Raw genomic sequence first — 18,586 nt, 5'->3', positions numbered from 1 at the left:
CACAGTCAATAGATGAGGCTATATTTTGCAAAGCAAAGGAACTACAGAGTTCACCTGTCCTGTCCAGCTGCCTGTTGCGTTTTATCCGTGTGATCACGTTTCCTGCCTGTTGTGCCCATGGTGTTCTTCAAGAGCAATTTTCAGATTGATGAGAGATGCCAGACAGCGAGTCCTGGAGACCGAAATATTTTAAAGGACAACACTTCTGCTGGAAACTTCTTGGCTCATCCAGGTCACTTGGCCACGCATGCATTGTTGTCCTTGAAAAGAAATACTCAGTTCCTTCATCCTCTGTTCGCAGAGCACTGAAGAAAGTGCTTTTCAGCACATCTCCTGTGACAGTGCTCCAAACTCCACATTAAGAGAAGTTTCATATAATCAATCCATCCTTTCTAAACCACAAGGTAAAAATAGAAATGCAAGTTAAGATAAGACATACTAGCATGAATAAATAATTGTTTCCTCTGGAACTGAATGTTGGCCCTTGGTTTGTCAATAGTATATTGCTTTACTTCATAGAAGACCAAGATGATAAGTGACCTTGTTCCCAGGCAAATGAAGCTCAGATGCATCATACAGACAACATCTTGAGATTGTAGGAGGATTTTTTTCAACTACACTTTCAAGGCCCTGTGCTATTGCAAGGGCCACGAAGATGATCCGAGGGCTGGAACACCTCTGCTATGAAGACAGGCTGAGAGAGTTGGGGCTGTACAGCCTGGAGAAGAGAAGGCTCCGGGGTGATCTTATTGCAGCTTTCCAGTACTTAAAGGGAGCCTACAGGAAAGCTGGAGAGGGACTTTTTACAAGGGCGTGTAGTGATAGGACAAGGGGCAATGGATTTAAACTGAAAGAGGGGAGATTTCGATTAGATATAAGGAAGAAATTTTTTACATTGAGGGTGGTGAGGCAGTGGAACAGGTTGCCCAGAGAAGTTGTAGATGCCCCATCCCTGGAAGTGTTCAAGGCCAGGTTAGATGAGGCTTTGGGCAAACTGTTGTAGTGGAGGATTTCTCTGCCCATGGCAGGGAGGTTGGAACTAGATGATCTTTAAGGTCCCTTCCAACTCTAACCATTCTATGATTCTATGATTCTATTGCCTTTGTGCAGAAAAAAGAATTCCCTAAGAATTAAGCAATAAACTCACTAATCTTGCCTGATGGGAGGAATCTGTAGTAAGAGTTTCAGTTACATATACTATAAGTACAAAATACTGAGGGTGTTGTATAGAGTATCCATGGGACTGACCCAATGCCTCTGTCACTGGTGCTTGGACCACGCTCAGGAACTGCATGAGGATGTATTGCAGGCTATGTTTTGTTTCCAACATAGTAGATCCTTAGAGTTGAACAGTCTAAAGCCTGCCTTGAAAGAAGAATGCTTACTCTTTAAGACATAGACGTGAAAGAGTCTTTAATTGTATGCTGAGTTCCCCGGGTTACAAGGGGACACTGTATTTTAAAAACAGTGTAATATCTAAGGGGAAGTGTTAAGCAGCAGACTCCTAGAAAACCATGTTCCTGCTTGGCCCAATTTTCCTTCTTCTTAATTCTGTCTGTTATTCAGTACAAATAACATGTACGAAAAAAAGTCTTATTATTTTCAGCCTCTTCCTGGGTCAAATTTTCTGCAATTACATTCATTTTACACAATATTTCATATATCTCTATCAATTTCGTCTCATGAATGCATTATGACTTGTTCAAGACCTGGCCATTATGAGTATGCAGTGTTTATACAGTACGCTGCCTTATCATTTCAGTTCAGTAGGAGGTTCTTCTGCTTCCGAATTATCTGAAAATAGCTTTATTTATTAGCTATCAAGGTTTTTATAAAATTATTATGTTTTACCTACCAGAGGACCATGCACAGTTCAAGTATTTTTACGCAGTGATCGCATTCACATTCACAACAAATTTCTGCCTCTGAATATTTTTTAGGAAGAAAATTTTTGTCATCAGCATGCAGAATAATTGCATTTAAACGTTAGCAAACATTGGTGAAATAGGGCAGCAACTTTTGTCTGTAATAAACAGTCAGATGTTTTTTAGCTACAAATGCCTTATCTATTAATAGATTACTGTTCATCTGGAACTTACATCCACCAAAAGAAAGTTTTAATTGCTGTCAGATCAGAGCCTTCTGCTGGTATTTTGAACACATCCATTAGGAGCTTGGAATGAACTTCCCTTTCCCAACATCTGCCTTCCTTTTCTGCCCCAAATCTCTTTCGACATATAGTAAATCATAACGTGGGGAAGTCGATGGCACTGACACCCTGAAAGCTTCAGAAGCTTTCACCTGAACTTTGCTACGTCAGTGAAACACAGCCACCGAGCATGGAAGTGGCTGGCCATGCAAAGGTTTCCTACTGTCTCTGAAACAGAAAGAGAAGAAAGAGAACACATCCTTTGTCTATGACTAATTTGGAGTTACAGCTTAATAACCTAGGCATTTCCAACCGCTTTTTCCAAATGAAAATCTTTCATAATTTTCCTGTGAAGAGAAATTCAAACACTCTGAAAAATGTTTTTTTCCACTGTGGATTGTAAGAAACAAAAAGTGGAAATCTGAAAATCTGCCAGAGAGGGACTGTGTGTCAGAAGTACGAGTATTCTCATACGTAACTTGGAAAAAAACCAAACATATTCATATATACAGATGCATACTTAGCTATACCTACCTGCGCATATTTTCAAACGTCGTACTTCAAAGCTCCCTAGGCATCCTCTCTCTCTGCCTTTGAGTGAATCCATGTGGAAGCCGTCGGGCAATCCTGCTTCCTCGGCCCTGGGGCTCACTGTGGGTTTGGGCTCCAGCCGGGCTCCCACGATGTGGAGGACAATGGCGAAAAAAAACTCTGCATCTGGGAATAGATATTTGCTGGTCACAGAACAGTTACAGCACATCCCCAAATGGTGCTGTTGGTTAGTATCACCCAGATCAGTCACCAGGTTTCCATTCACCCTCCGCACAAAAATTATTTTGCGGTCTGTCAGCTATTTCCCAGAGCTTTAGAATGCCCTTTAAACATATTGCGTGGCTGGCACCACTTTGCCCAAAGCAAACATGCATCTCAGGCTTGTGGACTCTATTTCTTTCAGGGTTTTCTAGCTGCCATCACCTATTGATATTATTTGATTTGTAGCCGCTATTCAACACAAACAAACAAAATCTCACAGCTTCTGAAACCTTCCTCCACGGAAGCCACTGATATTTACCGGGAGCAAGAGTGACAGGCAGAGCTCTATCACACCCACACTCACCTGCCTTTAGAAATAAAAGCAAATGTTTAGCGAATTATTGCCGTTCAAGTTTTCAGCCTGCTGCTCCAATTTTCCTGGCATCCCTCCTGACGTGTCTGATGCTTCCCCCTATGGCCATGAGCATCAGATGGACCCTTAGCAAATTCCTGGTGGTCCCCCCAGCAGCATCTTTTCCACCAATGCCACTGCCCAAGAAGTGCACGGGTGGCTCGGCTGCTTGTAGACCATCCAGCTACCAACCTGCTTAAAATAAGCTTCAGCCAGTGGATGTTTAAGGTATTAAATGTGTGGGCCTGTGCTGGGGGCATCCCAGAGTAATGTCCTAAAAAAATCCCTTCCAGACTCTTGTTTGGCGGGTCCCTGGTGTAGCCCTGAGGAGCCTCTGTCCCACCCAGTACAATATGGAGCAACTCATCAAGGGAGGGCTTCTGGGCTGCTGCCCCCAGGACCTACTGATACGCACATCTTCCTCCTGCCGTGGTCACATGGATGTTTCCTTTAGCTGAGAGCCAAACCCCAGGTCCAGAACATGAAACACCAGTTCAGATATCCACTTTCTGATCCTTTTCCATCAGATATTTCTGGATGCTTCTGTCTTCTGCAGGAGGCTCTCCTCTTCCCAGTGAGCCCACAGGCTGCCCCTCATTTCTTTTGCACATAGCAACCTCCCACACATTAACATCGGGTGAATCTCGATCTCCAGACATTAATGGCAACTTTCCTTATGGCTTCAACAGAGACAGATTTTCTCCAGAGGACTTGTTTTATCATGCCACCAGAGTTATTCAAATGTCATTTTCACTGAACAGTTGCAACAGGCGCTGTAATTTGTTTGCTTTCTGTGTCAAAAAAGGAGCTACTCAGTGTCTCTTTGCAGCAAGCTGCTGCCACAAAATTGTTGGGTTTCAAAAAAAAATGCTTTAAGTCTAGTGAAGTGAGCAAATCCTTATGTCTTAGCAACAACTTCTTGCCTATATCAAGGGTGATGGTGGCTCAAGAAGCAGCTCTTTTCAGGAGGCTAAAGCATCAGCTACTGCGCAACATTTAACTCCCACAACGCTCTAGACCGAGAGAAAAAAAATCTCACTCCATGATTAAGTTTCTTCCTGAAGGCAATCTGAATGGTCACAACAACGAGCACTCAGCTCCCTGAAAAGCCAGCATTTTTTCATAAGCCCTTTTAATGCAATTATAAGAATAAAGCTGGGCGATTAAATTAAATGTAGAGGTTTCTCATATGGAAAGAAAAAATATTTCCTTTTAAAGGCAATCTAGCCTGCACACCAGAGAGTGACAGTGACTCTGTACAAGACATGGACGTGGACTGTTATTGTTTCCCACAGTAGGGGGGACAATTGTGATATTGAGCACTTCATCACTCTACACAAACTTGACATCTGCATCTGACTTTGTCATGAATTAAAAATGAAGAGGAAAGATTCCTCCGATCAGAGTGCAGCTGCAGTTACCAGAAGGTACAGGCGGGCATCCCTCAGGTGGACAACAAACAGGGCTCAACTGTATCTTCATCGGTTTTTTTAAATAACATTTTTATAATATGGTCTGGTTACAGTGATGCCTTTGTTTATTTATTTCTGCAGGAAAGGCAGTAAGTAATTAACTTGAACCATGGCCTGCAATTTAGATGTTGAAGTTTACAATGATTCTGTCATAAGGCCATAATAAGCACCATTTTACAAAGGAAACCCAATAATTGAGGGGTTGTTCTGCTCATGGCTAGCTGTAAAACCTGGGTGAGCTTTTGCTCACGCTCCCTCCTGCTCCATCCTGGCTCACTGCCATGAACTCCAGTGTGGTTCGGTCTGATGGGCATCAGGGTGAGAGCAAAACCCGTTGAGTCTGGCTCCAGGGGAGCCGACAGCAGATCAGTCTGCCTTGCCCTCTCCTCGATGACAGCCTGCAAGCATAACTAAACTCAGTCACAGGTGTATAAACATCCTCTGACATTTAATACAGAATAAAATACACCTTTAGAGGTGGTGCCTGCTTGAGAAAAGGCTTCACATATGTGCTCTTCAGGGAGCGAACATGTGGCTTTTTGCCCCAAACACTGTTAAATTTAATGAGTGAACATCCCTCTCCTTGCTGACCTTGCACGCCTCCTCCATGTGCTCCTCCAAACCCCTTCCTGCCTTCACAAGTCCCATCCGCAGTATTCAGCTCCTCTAACGTTAATGTGTGAAACAGCATTTTCCAAACTACTTCAAACAAAACTATGCAAAGGATGAAAAATAATTAGCTGTGTCTCAGTGTCTAATATATTTGTATTGTTTAGACAGGGTAGTTAATCATTGGTAAGACCACAGCATGTTGTGTGAATTTGGATTATAACTCATACATACTGAGCAGAAGGTTATTAATTACATTTAAAGGGAGTATTTGATATTATTATTATTGAGAAACTGAATGCTATTCATTATATTACAATGCTCTGGCAGGATTCCTGTGGCAATACTGTGCAAAGAGCCATTTACTTTTAGACTCTTTTGTCTTTTGTTCAGAAAGGAAGTACTTAAGGCAGGCAAAAGGTACCACGAGCCAAAGTCTTGTTCCCATTAACGCTCCCGAAGCACTGAGTGATATTGAAGGGGTCAGTGAGGGCTGACATTTTTTAGAGGATTTTAAATATAGAGTATGCTTTTCATTTGCTTAAAACAGTTGGTCTCTTGAAATGTCACTTATTCCCTTGGGTTGGGACTTGGCAAAGGACAGTCTCCATGTGGTCTCCACTGCCGGGCCCAAGTCCCCAGAAAGGACATCTGAGGGATGGAATCGGATCCCAGATTTAATTAGAGTTGCAACATTTCCAAGTGTTTCCTCTGTAAAATGGCTCTTACCTGTAGAAAAGAAAAGCTTAGGGCACTCCTTTTTGTATTTAAAAAGGCAATTTTATTAATTCAGCTGAATTTTGCATTGGAATTCCACTATTGCTTCGACAGTTTAGCTCCCTGAAAATTGCAATAAAGGCTCTGTTACGCTACATTTTGTCCCCATTTGTCTTGTATACCATTGCCTTGCCTTTGGCACAATAAAAATAATCTTTAAAAATAGTACCATAAATGGATTGACTTTGACCTTCTGAGTATCTTGTCAATAAAATAAAAATGATAAATCGGTTTCAGAGTGCCGCTGGCGTAATACTAAAGCAGAGTTATAATCTGAAAAGTGACATTTGAAAAATGATATTATGGGGAGGGGTCTTACTCTCCGTCAGCGGTGCCACATAAACACGCTCTATTTACAGTGCAAAGAGGCCATCTCACCAACTGCCAGGCTCGCTCCCGAAATCAGGTCCTGCAATTCCTGCGATGTGCTCTCTGCCTCTTACATCATCATCATCATTAGCAATTAAAGATTACTGCAGCAGGAAATTAGCTGAGCCCTCTGTTGCCGATGCAAAAAGCAGAGCAACCCCACCTCGGTCTCCTCCCGTGACCTGCTCTGCAGTGCTAACACAGCGAAAATGGACTTTGCCTCTTAGAGAAATGGCTAAGTTAACCAAGAAAAGACCCTTTTTCAAACAGGATCAGCTTTTTAAAAATAAAACACTTCTAAAAAAAATCACTGCAAGGCTTCTTTTTAATAGGTGATAAGAAACAACTGAATATTCTGTAAAAAGATCAAGAGATGTATGAAAATAAACAGGGCAGGTGTGTAAACAAATGTGTAGAGGGGCAGCAGTTTTGATTTAAACTTTGCAATGCAAGCACAGAAGCTTTGATGCATTTGGCTTTATGGGTACATGCCTCAGGCAAGTCAGACCTGTGGCTTGAATATTTGCAACCCTCTTTCGACCTTATTCCTAAAAAAACATGGTACTGTTGTTTTTTCACAATTGCTTTTTCTCTTATTAGCATTTCTTGTTTTCATTATTCTAAATATGTATTTAAAATATGTGAAGTGCACTTTATACTCGAGCACCAATTTATATTGTGATTAAAATGCTCATGCATTAGTAAACTCAATTAAAACCCCACATATTTTCAAAGGTCACAAGGCTTTGGAACCTCAAAACATCACTTGAGGAGTGATTCAGATATTAAATCCTAAAACTAGGCTGAGATCACATTAAAGGGTTAAGTTTAAGGTGCTGATTCAGATATGAGGAAAATCTAAATAACTAAAATCTTTATGTTACCTGCCTTCCAGTTTTATATATTTAACTCCAAATTTGATCTTTTCCCAGTGTTTGCCTTGAAAATTAGCCCAATCCTAAACTGAATCTGAACATAAGCTGGAGAGGGACTTTTTACAAGGGCGTGTAGTGATAGGACAAGAGGCGATGGATTTAAACTGAAAGAGAGCAGATTTAGATTAGATATAAGAAAAAATTTTTTCACTCGGAGGGTGGTGAGGCACTGGAACAGGTTGCCCAGAGAAGTTGTGGGTGCCCCGTCCCTGGAAGTGTTCAAGGCCAGGTTGGATGAGGCTTTGGGCAACCTGGTGTAGTGGAAGGTGTTCCTGCCCATGGCAGGGGGGTTGGAACTAGATGATCTTTGAGGTCCCTTCCAAACCAAACCATTCTATGATTCTATAAGAGGATGTACACTCCTTTATTAGCTGTATCCAATGAAATTAACTCAAACCAACTTATTTAATCATTGTCCTTTTCCACCCTTTCCAGCTCCCGAGTGCTCACCAGAGGGACACCACATCCTCCGCAATCCCTACCGCAGCACCAGGTTTGACTCCCTGGAGCTGCAGCAAACGGCTCTTCAGGACCTGGTTTGTGACCACTCCTTGCCACCAGCATGGTACCGTTTCATGATCGACAGCAGGCCTGCCGAAATGCCAACGAGATGTGTCGAAGTCAGTAAAACTTAAGCACTAACCCTGCTGAACTTGAATAAATCCTTTGACATGATTTTCCTTTCCAGCCACCTCTATACTCTCACAGCCAGTAGATTGCAATGGGGATAGGTGAGTGGTAATGGGAAAACCACCCACCAATAATAACAATACTGTCATATCCAAGGAAAACTGTCAGAGACTGGGATCCCTACAGACTGGGCATTATTCAAACATAAAAGAAGGTGTTTTCCCAATATAAAGAGAAATCTTTAGTAATCCACATATGTCACCATAAGTTACACTTTTTTCTATTGTCTACTGCTTTAAGAATGGATTCTGGAACCTGACTCTTTCTCCATGTAATTTATTGTGAATTAGGAATATGTTCTTCTTATGAAATCAGAAGGCAAAAATCAGAAAAATTAATATGAAAAGAGGCTCTTTAGTGATATAGAAGGAAAAGCTAAATCTGAGTCTTTTTCCACTATTACCATTTCTTGTATTATTTAGTTTCATAAGTATGCTGACTGCTTTCTAGAGCAAAAAAGCTCCACTGCATAAGACTACTCTCTAAAAAACAATAATTATTTGGTTTTATGAGTGTTTAATATGTATGGCAATAATGTTTAACTTGCAATCATTGCTGTCAGAGCAACTTGATACCCTAACTAAAGTCATTGCCATATCAAATAGCCCAGCTGCAGGAGATTAGAATCATTTCAAACACACTGTTAAATAAAATTATTCAGAAAATAATAAACTAATTACTGTAAATGACTTTAAAGATGAAATATTCAATTTAGAGTACCAGGAAATTTAATAGCACGCAACACTACCTTAGCTGGAGAACCTTCTCAAAAATCAACAAACAGTGTTTCATATCCATTCAAAATGACCTGTGAACTTGTCACAATAGAAATGTATCTTAATAATCTAACGTTAAATGAAATGTTAGGAGATAATTGTTACTTCTGTGGGATTTCTAACACTCTGCATACACAAACCATAAATCTAATTAACATGAACAAATTGCTATGATTATTATTGAAATATTCATTTCATGGCAGGTCATCCTTCAATATCCCAATGCATTATGAAGTTTATTTTTACAGATTAGTCTATAAGTGTATATATATTCTATAAAATGATTTAATTTGCCATTTTACTTCAACAATTTTGAGTATATAGTAATTCTTGAATGTATGAGATTCCTTTCCAACAATACATGCTTTGTTTCTTTTAATCTCTTCTCTGGAGCTTTTTATTCGGTTTGTAGAGCTACATTCATCAGTTTAGTTTCTTATCTTGTAACATAATTCTTTCCATTGGTTTCTTCATTATCCTCTGAATGACAGTAAATCTCTGCTTCACCATGCTGATGAAGGATTACATCTGTTAGATGTCACAACTGCAAGAATATGCTTCTTTTAGATCTTCACCTTCTAAATCTGCCTCCACGTTCTATCTCTTCCACTTAATTAAATCATTGTTTAAATTAGTTTTCCATTTAATTTGAGCAAAACCTCTGGAATAAAATAATTTAAATTAATAACTACACAGCTTCCACTCCTTAATAAACAGTTATTATTGGGCATTCCAGCCTGACTGGACTGAGCTGATTTTAATTAAATAAGTTAAAGACAAAATCCTGAACAGATAGAAGAGAAAAGAGACAGAATAAAGCCCGACAATACACCTGGAGAGTAAAAAAGTACATTACTCCAACACCTTGTAAAATATATGTCTGGTGATGTCCTGTTGATACTGACTGGATATAATTAGCTGTTTATCAATGGATAAGATTAACTTCTTAATTCAAAGTAATAGTAGGTAAAGATTCTTGTCACCCAGTTGAGCTCAAAAGGGATTTAAACCATAAAGGAGATTTAGAGGTCCTACCCAGCTTGGGAGAGAATTGCAGCAGGACAAATGGCACGTGCTGGGTGGGCATGAAGGAGGTGAGCTCCCCAGATCCAGCTGTGGTGCCTGGGTAGGGGTAGCTGCCTCCTTCAGACACTCTCTCAAAACCTGTATTCTGAATCTTGCCACAAAAAAGCTCCACAATAAAAATCTGGCCCTGTCTGAATATTGTTTCATAACCACAGAAAATATTATATTCAACAGAGAGCAGAACCAAGTCACAGAGAGAGATTCTGAGAGCTTCAGTCAACCGCCACATCACAGCAAAGAGGCACAGCAACTTTTGTAACAAAAAATGAATAACAACTCTTAAGAAGCTGCTTCTTGTCCACTAATTTAACAAACAAGTGAAAAACAAAGGAAGAAAAGACAGAAGAAATACTCAAAAGCTTTTATGTCAAAGATAGTGAAAACATGAATTGTACTCCTGAATTCTCCATCCTTTGAATCCAACTGCTACCCATAAATTTATTCCTCCAGTGGCAAAATATTTTGATTGAAACAGCTTTCCAATTTAGGCTTTGCCTGCTGAATTTCTCTTGAGGGGTAAAAAGGATCCTGACCTTCCTCCTGCTATTTCTTCCTTGCCTCTCCCTCTGTGCTCCCAAAGGAGGCACAGCAATTATGGGGTCCTGGGCATGCACTCTTGGCCACAGCCCCTTCTCCATCCAAAACCAAATCTTAATAGAAAAGCAAAACAAACTTGCAAATTTTGTATCCTCAGGTATTGAGGCTGCTGCCTACAGATCAGAAACAATAGTTTGTTCTTCAAGAACTGCCAAATTCACTGTGAAAGGTGAAAAAAACACTAAAGAAGTCATAGGGAAGCTTTTACTAAGATAAAGGCACTGTACTAAGAGCAAGAAACAACGCACAGACATGGCCAGATCTAGTAGTAAAATGACCTTCAGAGGAATAGCAGAAGTGACACAAAACTTAAAGCTCAACAGAAAATCTATTAAAAATACAGAGAAGTATTTAACAGTCAGTACAGGAAAACATACATCAGCTACAGAAATTCAAGCTTCTGACTTAAAATAATATAGGGTATACACATACATCTGTACGCATGTAGACATGGGCAAGCCCCATGAAAGGAATGAGTGCTAAAAAGAAATGTGAGAGAACACAAGCCGCTAATGTTATTGAAGATCCGCTCTACCATCAGATAAAAGATAAATCTGTGGATTACAGAAGAGCAGCACATGCTGCTAACTGTAATGAAAATCCAAACAGCACCACGCTAACGACAGGAAAACCTTGCAACGCTGGCTCACGCCTCACCATGAAGCCAGAAACGTGGCTGGAAATGCACTTCTTCTCTGGTTTACATGGGGGTAAAAAAGCATAGATTATACTTTGTAACTTTAAGGAAAAATGTCAATTAATTATTTGATTATGCAAATAGTAATTGGCTCTGGAGCTAGCAATAACACTCTCGATACCACATGCATGAGTCGACTTCATCACTTCTCAAAGCAATGCTGACATTTCCAGCTTTGACTAGTCAATTGCAAATGGTAAGATAAAAAGAAAGCGATTAAAGCCAGAATCACCGCTGGAACAATTGTCACTACCAAACGCTTGTCCTCTGAAACAGAGGATTTGTGGTATCATATTCCCTGAGCAGAGAGATTAATACAGATGTTACTGCACTGACACACGAAAATCACTGCGCACCCACTGCCGAGGTGAGACACTGGTCTCGCCGGTCTCCAGGTCTTCCAAAACGTCAGAGTACCTCATTACCTCCCAAAACACTCGTCAATATGGATGGCCCAGATGTATGGTTCAGCATTTATATATGTATGCACACAAAAACACGCGTGCTACCTGGACTGATAGGCACATGCCATGCACATACACACACATTTACACAGATGCACGCACACACGCACATAGGTATATACATGCACAGCACCAGAGCAGCCACCTCTTCACTCCTGATTTCCTCCCAGTCTTAAGGCAGCCCCTCACTCTGGTTCGCTTTATGTTCTGCAAACCTGTTGGCATGCACGGCAGGAGCCTCCCAGGGACCTCTTGCACCACAGCGGAGGTCCACTGGTCCCCAGTGCTTGTCCTTGCCAGCAGCCAAATGCGTTTGTCTGGAGGGAAGGGCAGGAGCAGGGGAATAGTTTCAGCTTTGCATGCTACCAACCTCCAGCAACTCCTGGATTCAGACATGCGTTGTATGAGACCTTGAAGTGGTTTCTGTCCCATGAGCTGGTCCAGTCACAGTAAGTTTTTAGCATCCAAAATCCTGCAGCAAGGATTTTTACAGGTTAGTTATGGATATATATATGGATATATAACTTTGGTGGACGAGAAGCTCAATATGAGCCGGCAATGTGCTCTTGCGGCCCAGAAGGCCAACCGCGTCCTGGGCTGCATCAAGAGGAGCGTGGCCAGCAGGTCGAGGGAGGTGATTCTCCCCCTCTACTCTGCCCTTGTGAGACCTCACTTGGAGTACTGCGTCCAGTTCTGGAGCCCCCAACATAAGAAGGACATGGACCAGTTGGAGAGGGTCCAGAGGAGGGCCACGAAGATGATAAGAGGGCTGGAGCACCTTTCCTATGAGGACAGGCTGAAAGAGTTGGGGCTGTTCAGCCTGGAGAAGAGGAGGCTCCGGGGTGACCTTATAGCGGTCTTCCAGTACCTCAAGGGGGCCTACAGGAAAGATGGGGAGAGGCTGTTCAGGAGGGCCAGTTATGATAGGACAAGGGGTAATGGTTTTAAAATAGAGGGAGGTAGGTTCAGGTTGGATATTAGGAAAGAATTTTTTACTATGAGAGTGGTAGAACACTGGAACAGGTTGCCCAGAGAGGTGGTGGATGCTCCATCCCTGGAGACGTTCAAGGCCAGGTTGGACAAGGCCCTGAGCAACCTGATCTAGTAGGAGATATCCCTGTTCCTTGCAGGGGGGTTGGACTAGATGACCTTTGAAGGTCCCTTCCAGCCCTAACCATTCTATGATTCTATGATTCTATATGACACTCTGTTTTGGAAATGCCCGGTAATACCTGCCTGTGACAGTGTATGAAGATTACATCCAATATCCTTCTTCAGAAATGTAATTCTCTAAACGAGCAAAACCATCTCCAAATGTGTATATGCTCTAAATTCATGTATATCTGTAAATGCGGCACAAGAAGGACATGTTATGCAGTCAGGGCTGGTGTTTTCGCAACAGTTGCATTTTTAACAATATAAATCTACTTTTATATATACATATACTAGGCTCAAATATAGGCGATGGTCATAGTTCATGTAGTAGAAGAAGATTTACTTTTTCCCATACTCAGTTTAATTTCCTCCTCTGCTTAAACTGCTATAGAACATTTTATAGTCACAATCAAAATACAATAGCCCAACTGCATACTATTAATTTTTTATTTTGTTTCAATTTTTATTTTGCTCTGAATCCAACCCTACTTTGATTTGCAATTGTTTTATGAACTTAAAAGCAAGTGACACTTTCAAGGTATTATTGCATCTGTAATTCTCTTTCGCGCATGCATTCGTGAATACTCCAAATCATAATGGTAGGTATGAAGAGGTTTTGTTTTTCTTGTTTGTTTTTCAGACACACAAAAAGCCTTCTGTAGAAATTACAATTACAGCCTCTATTGTTCAGGCACATGTACTCAAAAGAAACAAGACAGCCACCGGTTTAATTGCTACTACTGATATTCCTGACGTAAACTGATTTCTGTGGAGTTCAGCCCCAGACTGAAATAAAAACTCTTATTTACTTTAACTTACTACAAAGAAATACAAAAAACTAAGAGAAAGTAAAGTTTTGAGTGGATAACAGATGCAAAATCACAATGCTTTAACTGCCAACCAACAGTACACCAAAAAGTCCTCCCTCTCCATCTAGCTAAAACAATGCATTTCTCACATATGGTGCTACTTATTTTTAACAGCATAATTTCAGTGCAATACCCAAGTGACAAGAACAATCAAGCTTGATTTCTTTGTGCAATTATAAGGAACCTTAGAGTGTTCAATCAATCAAACTAGTTGATTCTCCAAACCCCAACTAAGTGGAAGGAGACATCATTGGATTAAACAATAATGGTTTGTCCCACTGTTTTGGTAAAAGGGGAACAATTTTTTTTTTTTTCATTTAGATTTTCTGAACTGAATTATTTAAACAGTTAGCTGGCGTCTAATTATGAATCAAAAGTACTTAATGAATGCTTACCTGCCACACAGAGGTGCTGGGAAGATTAATTAGGTAAGGTTTATAAAATGCTTTGAAAATTAAAAACACCACTTAATTATAATTGGATAAAGTATGAAAGGATACCAAGTGCTAAAGAAGCCTGGTAACAGCCTAAAAACTCCCTTTTGTGTTAGAAAAGTTCTCCTTTGTGCAAGCTGTGTAACTGGATACCTAATGCAGATGCACTGAATGACCTAAATTTAGGAGTTACAACAATACCGTTTACTTCACTAACTTACCCTTACATTAACCAGTTGCAAGGCCAAGAAAACATGTCATCTGAAGCAATCAAATGCTTGTGATCTCTTATATGGAGCACTAATCAGATCTCCACTGCCACTCGCCATCCAGAACACTGCTGAAGGACATACAAGGAAGACAGGATTTGTAGGGAGAGGGACTGTTTCCCAGCAGATCTCCCAACATGCTCAGAAATAAAAGGACGGTCTGTGGGTACACACATATTGTAGCTTATTTTTCTTCCTGCTTCGTAGCTTCGGTTTGGAGAAAGAAAGGCTGATATTTTGCAGGTGACAGCAATAGTGCTGTCATGCAATCTACGTGATGGAGGTCACCTGGAGAAGCCCAGCAAAGCCATGTTCCGATCCTCACCACTGGCTTCCCAGCAGACGAGCTCCTGCCTGTGACAGGCTTTTGGAGGCTCTTCTCTGGCAGCAGCTGTGTGATTCCTTCTCTTCATTCTGGAAATGCTGCTGAATTATGGCGTGAGATTCCTGCAGCTTTATGCTGTTCTTAGAGCAGCAATGATGGTAGTTATTGCGGGTAAATGCTATATCTTAAATGTCAATCATTTACTGCCTCTGTATTCAGTTTTCTGGTTATTCTCCCAAACGACTTCTACGAAATCTAATGCTCGTTATGCCACAGCTAGGACTTAAAAATTCTGGTTCTTTGAAGGCTCTTCTCCTAGACTTTTTTTTTTTGTTAATATTTTTTTCATTGTTTTTTTCTCTTTTTATCTATACTGCTGGTTGAATACATGAATATACATTTGCCCTCACCTTCCTAGGTCTGTTCCCTGATCCACAGAGGACTCCTGCAGCAAATCCTTTTGGCTAGCAACGAGGCAACTTGCCTGACTCAGATGGACAGCATGTAGCTCAAAGCAGAAAATAAAAACATGTATGTCATAAAGCTGCCAGGAAAACAGAAATATTTGATTTATTCCAAAATTCTTCCTTAGTCATCCTGTAATGCTGTATCAAAGTTTGTTACAACAGCTTGCTTTCTCGTAGTCCGACTTTTCCTGGGTGTGAAGTCAGTCAAAAGGGTTTGTTATGGCTTGTAATTTGGGCACATTACATAATAAACTCTTTTGCTCAAACGGTTTCAGTGCAAGAGTGGCCAGAACAAATCCGGGGTGCTGCAGATGACAGTGGGGGGGTTATCAGGAACCCTGCACACAACGCTGGCGCCTGACGTCAGCCGCGCTAATCCATACTTTCTCGAGCGCTGAAATGGCTCACAGGCTTGTGGCAAGGATAAATACAAAGAGGGAGAAAATCACCGTCCTCAGCGGGGCTTTTTTTTTCCCTCTCTCTGTTAACAGGGGATGCAGACCCACTTTTACGTACAGATCACATTTTGTCTTTTTTTGCTGCCAGAATGCACTGGATAAATCTGTCTATTTATCTACATGGCCCATAGCAGAGCAGATAGATGGGTGTCTCATTAATGAATTTATCTTTTCAGCATTGCTGCAAGGCAGGGAAGTACTATTACCATCTCAGCCACCTCTACTTCTGGTTTAGAGATAAGGAAAAAATGCGCACAAAGAGTAAGTGATTTATCCAAGGTCAGGCAGCAGTCAGGGAAACTGAGGCACTGCACGTTTCTGACTAGGGCCAGTCCAGCAGCTGCACTCCCAATGGAGCAGCGATGATGTGTTGAGGCTAGTTATGCTGGTAAAGGCAGAAGCGAATGGATGCAACAGCTCGTTTTGAGCAGCAAAAGGTCTTCTCCAGAAAATTGTTAGTGTATTTTTTCAGTTTGTTCAGCTGCGGGTATGAATGTTCTTGAGACACAGGTATTTTCAGGAGATTGAGTTACCTCAAAGCAATGAAGGTCACTTTTCAGCCATCGAATGTCAATAAATGGTGGCAACAGCCCTCTGCAGCAGGTGTTAGCAGCACTGGGAATGCTTCCCACGGCATGAGTGATGCCAGTATCCCTCCTCCTCCTCCTTGGGCAGCGAGAGCCGGTGCCAGCCCAGGGTCAGCGGGAGCAGGGGATTGCCCTGGAAGGGACGAGGAGGCTGTGCTGTGTCTCCTCACTGAACCATTTTCCTTCAAGGCTTTCTGCGAGCTTGCACACAGCCACTGAGCTCCAGCACTCGTTCATCTCCTCCGCTCTTTGCCCCCCTGCTCTGATTCTCCGTGGCTCTGTGGGGTCCGAAGCACCTGCGACGTACGCTCACAAATAGCTGCATTTCAGACATGATTTAAAAAATCATAATTCATTCCAACAATCTTTACTCACACATGCAGATGCACTGAAGTCACCGGTTAGCTGGAGCAAGAGGAAATTCAAGGTGCAGATGTCTCATCAGGAAGGTAACATGAGTATGAAGCGGAGCCCGCTGAGCTCCAGTCACCATCCTGCAATCTGTGCCTGTCCTTTGCACACAGTGCTGCTTCTCTGGGTGATGTTTGCTCCTCTCTTCTGTGTCAGTACAAGTGTAGCTCACAAATAATGTGCTTTGGAAACGTGTTACTTCACATCAGATCTCGCTCTCTAGGTCAGAAGTCCACCAGGATACAACAAATTCCTGACACCTGCATTTTGCCCAGCACAGGAAGCACCAGTGTCCCTTAAAGCTGTAAATAAATAAACAGAACGAGTCTCTTAAAAAGTTACATGCAGCATGGCTTTAAAACAAAGGAAGGGATAGATCTAAAATTCCATGTAAACGCATTTTCATGCTGATCTCCTCCTTCACCAGCACACTGCTGACATGCTGTTCTTCCTGGAGATCTGGTGCTCTCCAGGGGCTCCAGTGCGTTCCGCAGGGATGCTGGGAACAAGAGCACCCAAAGAGGAGGGCAGGGTCAGCCCCTCTGCTCGGCCACTGCCACATTTCTGGGGAAAGAAACGACTATGGACAATTTTAATGGTGTCTGTCTGGAAACCTTGTTTTCAGAAGCCTGACAATAACTAGCTCCAAATGGAAATCAGACTGTGTCAAGCCATATGCTTTTTTTTTTTTTTCCAAAATACCTTTCTTTTTCCAGGTGTGCAGCCCCCATTCCCCCATCCCCACTTTCTGGCTTGTATAGCTCCCAGGCAAAATTCAAACTACGGGAGGGCAGTGGCACCTAACTTAATAGATTTATCCTTTGACTTTCACCTCTTTCCCTGCTGTCACAAACAACTTTTAATCTTAAAAAGTGTAGTGGTAAACCTAGGCCAATGGGAAAAAACAGTGGGGCTGTATTTTTTCCGAGTGATACCTAGCCAAACGTTCATACCAGAAGGAAGCATGTTCCCCGTGTCAAACTATTAGAGATAGCTCATTATCGCTGGCTGAAGAAATGCAAAGCAGCAGCAGCAGTCACACTCTGCAGAATATGATTGATATCTGAGAGTAAATTATTGTCAGTATTTGGTAATAATTTTCAAACCTTAACTCTGATACCTGTTTCTTTGCATATTGGCAAATGATAGGCAACGGTGCAGAATAACAAGTTACCATTGTAATTGACTGCGTATCTTTTATTGGGCTCAGATTATGCTTAATCTCATCACCGAGGTGCTTAAATTAAAGACAGCTTTGTATAATCATGTGCCTTTAGCAGTGGAAAAGGCCTGGCAGGTACAGAGAGCAATTCAGATCTGAGATGCCTGAATCTCCATCCGTAAGCCGGGAAAGGTAAATCTGGAGCAGCTTCTCCCAGCCATGACTCAAAATGCTTTAGTTTAAAACATTTAGATCCAACCCCTTCTGCTTTGGGATTTCCTATGTCCAGGGAATTCAGGGATTTAATGGAATCTGTTAATAGATAGAAGCCTGAAGGTCAAAAGTGCCAGAGAATTTCATCAAATCATGTATACCCTGCATACGTGTTCACCTTCAAGAATGAGAGAGGGCGTCAGGCCCCAAAGACGTGCCCAGTACGTGCTGGAGGGGTAAAGCAGAAGCTGTCAGGACAACGGCAGCTGAAGCCGTAGCTCTTTTGAAGGATGGTGCTGGTCTGTGATGCTCTGACACAGCAGTGTCCTGTTTTGGAGTGGTCCTAACATCTTCTTGCCCCTTGTGCTCTGTCAGTCTTTGTGTTTTTCTGCCATGGATGAAGCATGGATGAGAACGGCCAGTTGATGTGGTCCAAAACGTGCTTCCCAG

At 41.8% G+C, this 18,586-nt stretch overlaps 1 protein-coding gene across 1 annotated transcript in view; it reads left to right on the top strand.

Moving 5' to 3' along the window:
• Positions 1-18,586, top strand: part of LOC104384628 (von Willebrand factor D and EGF domain-containing protein) — a 198,303-nt gene that overhangs the window by 33,016 nt on the left and 146,701 nt on the right. The window contains exon 2 of the mRNA XM_086616173.1: positions 7,912-8,096. Coding sequence (XP_086472299.1) covers positions 7,912-8,096 — 185 coding nt within the window. The remainder of the gene's footprint in view (positions 1-7,911; positions 8,097-18,586) is intronic.

This window comes from Tauraco erythrolophus, chromosome 8 (genome assembly GCF_009769465.1).
Source record: "Tauraco erythrolophus isolate bTauEry1 chromosome 8, bTauEry1.pri, whole genome shotgun sequence".
Lineage (NCBI taxonomy): Eukaryota > Metazoa > Chordata > Aves > Musophagiformes > Musophagidae > Tauraco > Tauraco erythrolophus.
Note: the sequence above shows the minus strand (reverse complement) of the source record. Positions and strands in the feature narration are given on the sequence as shown.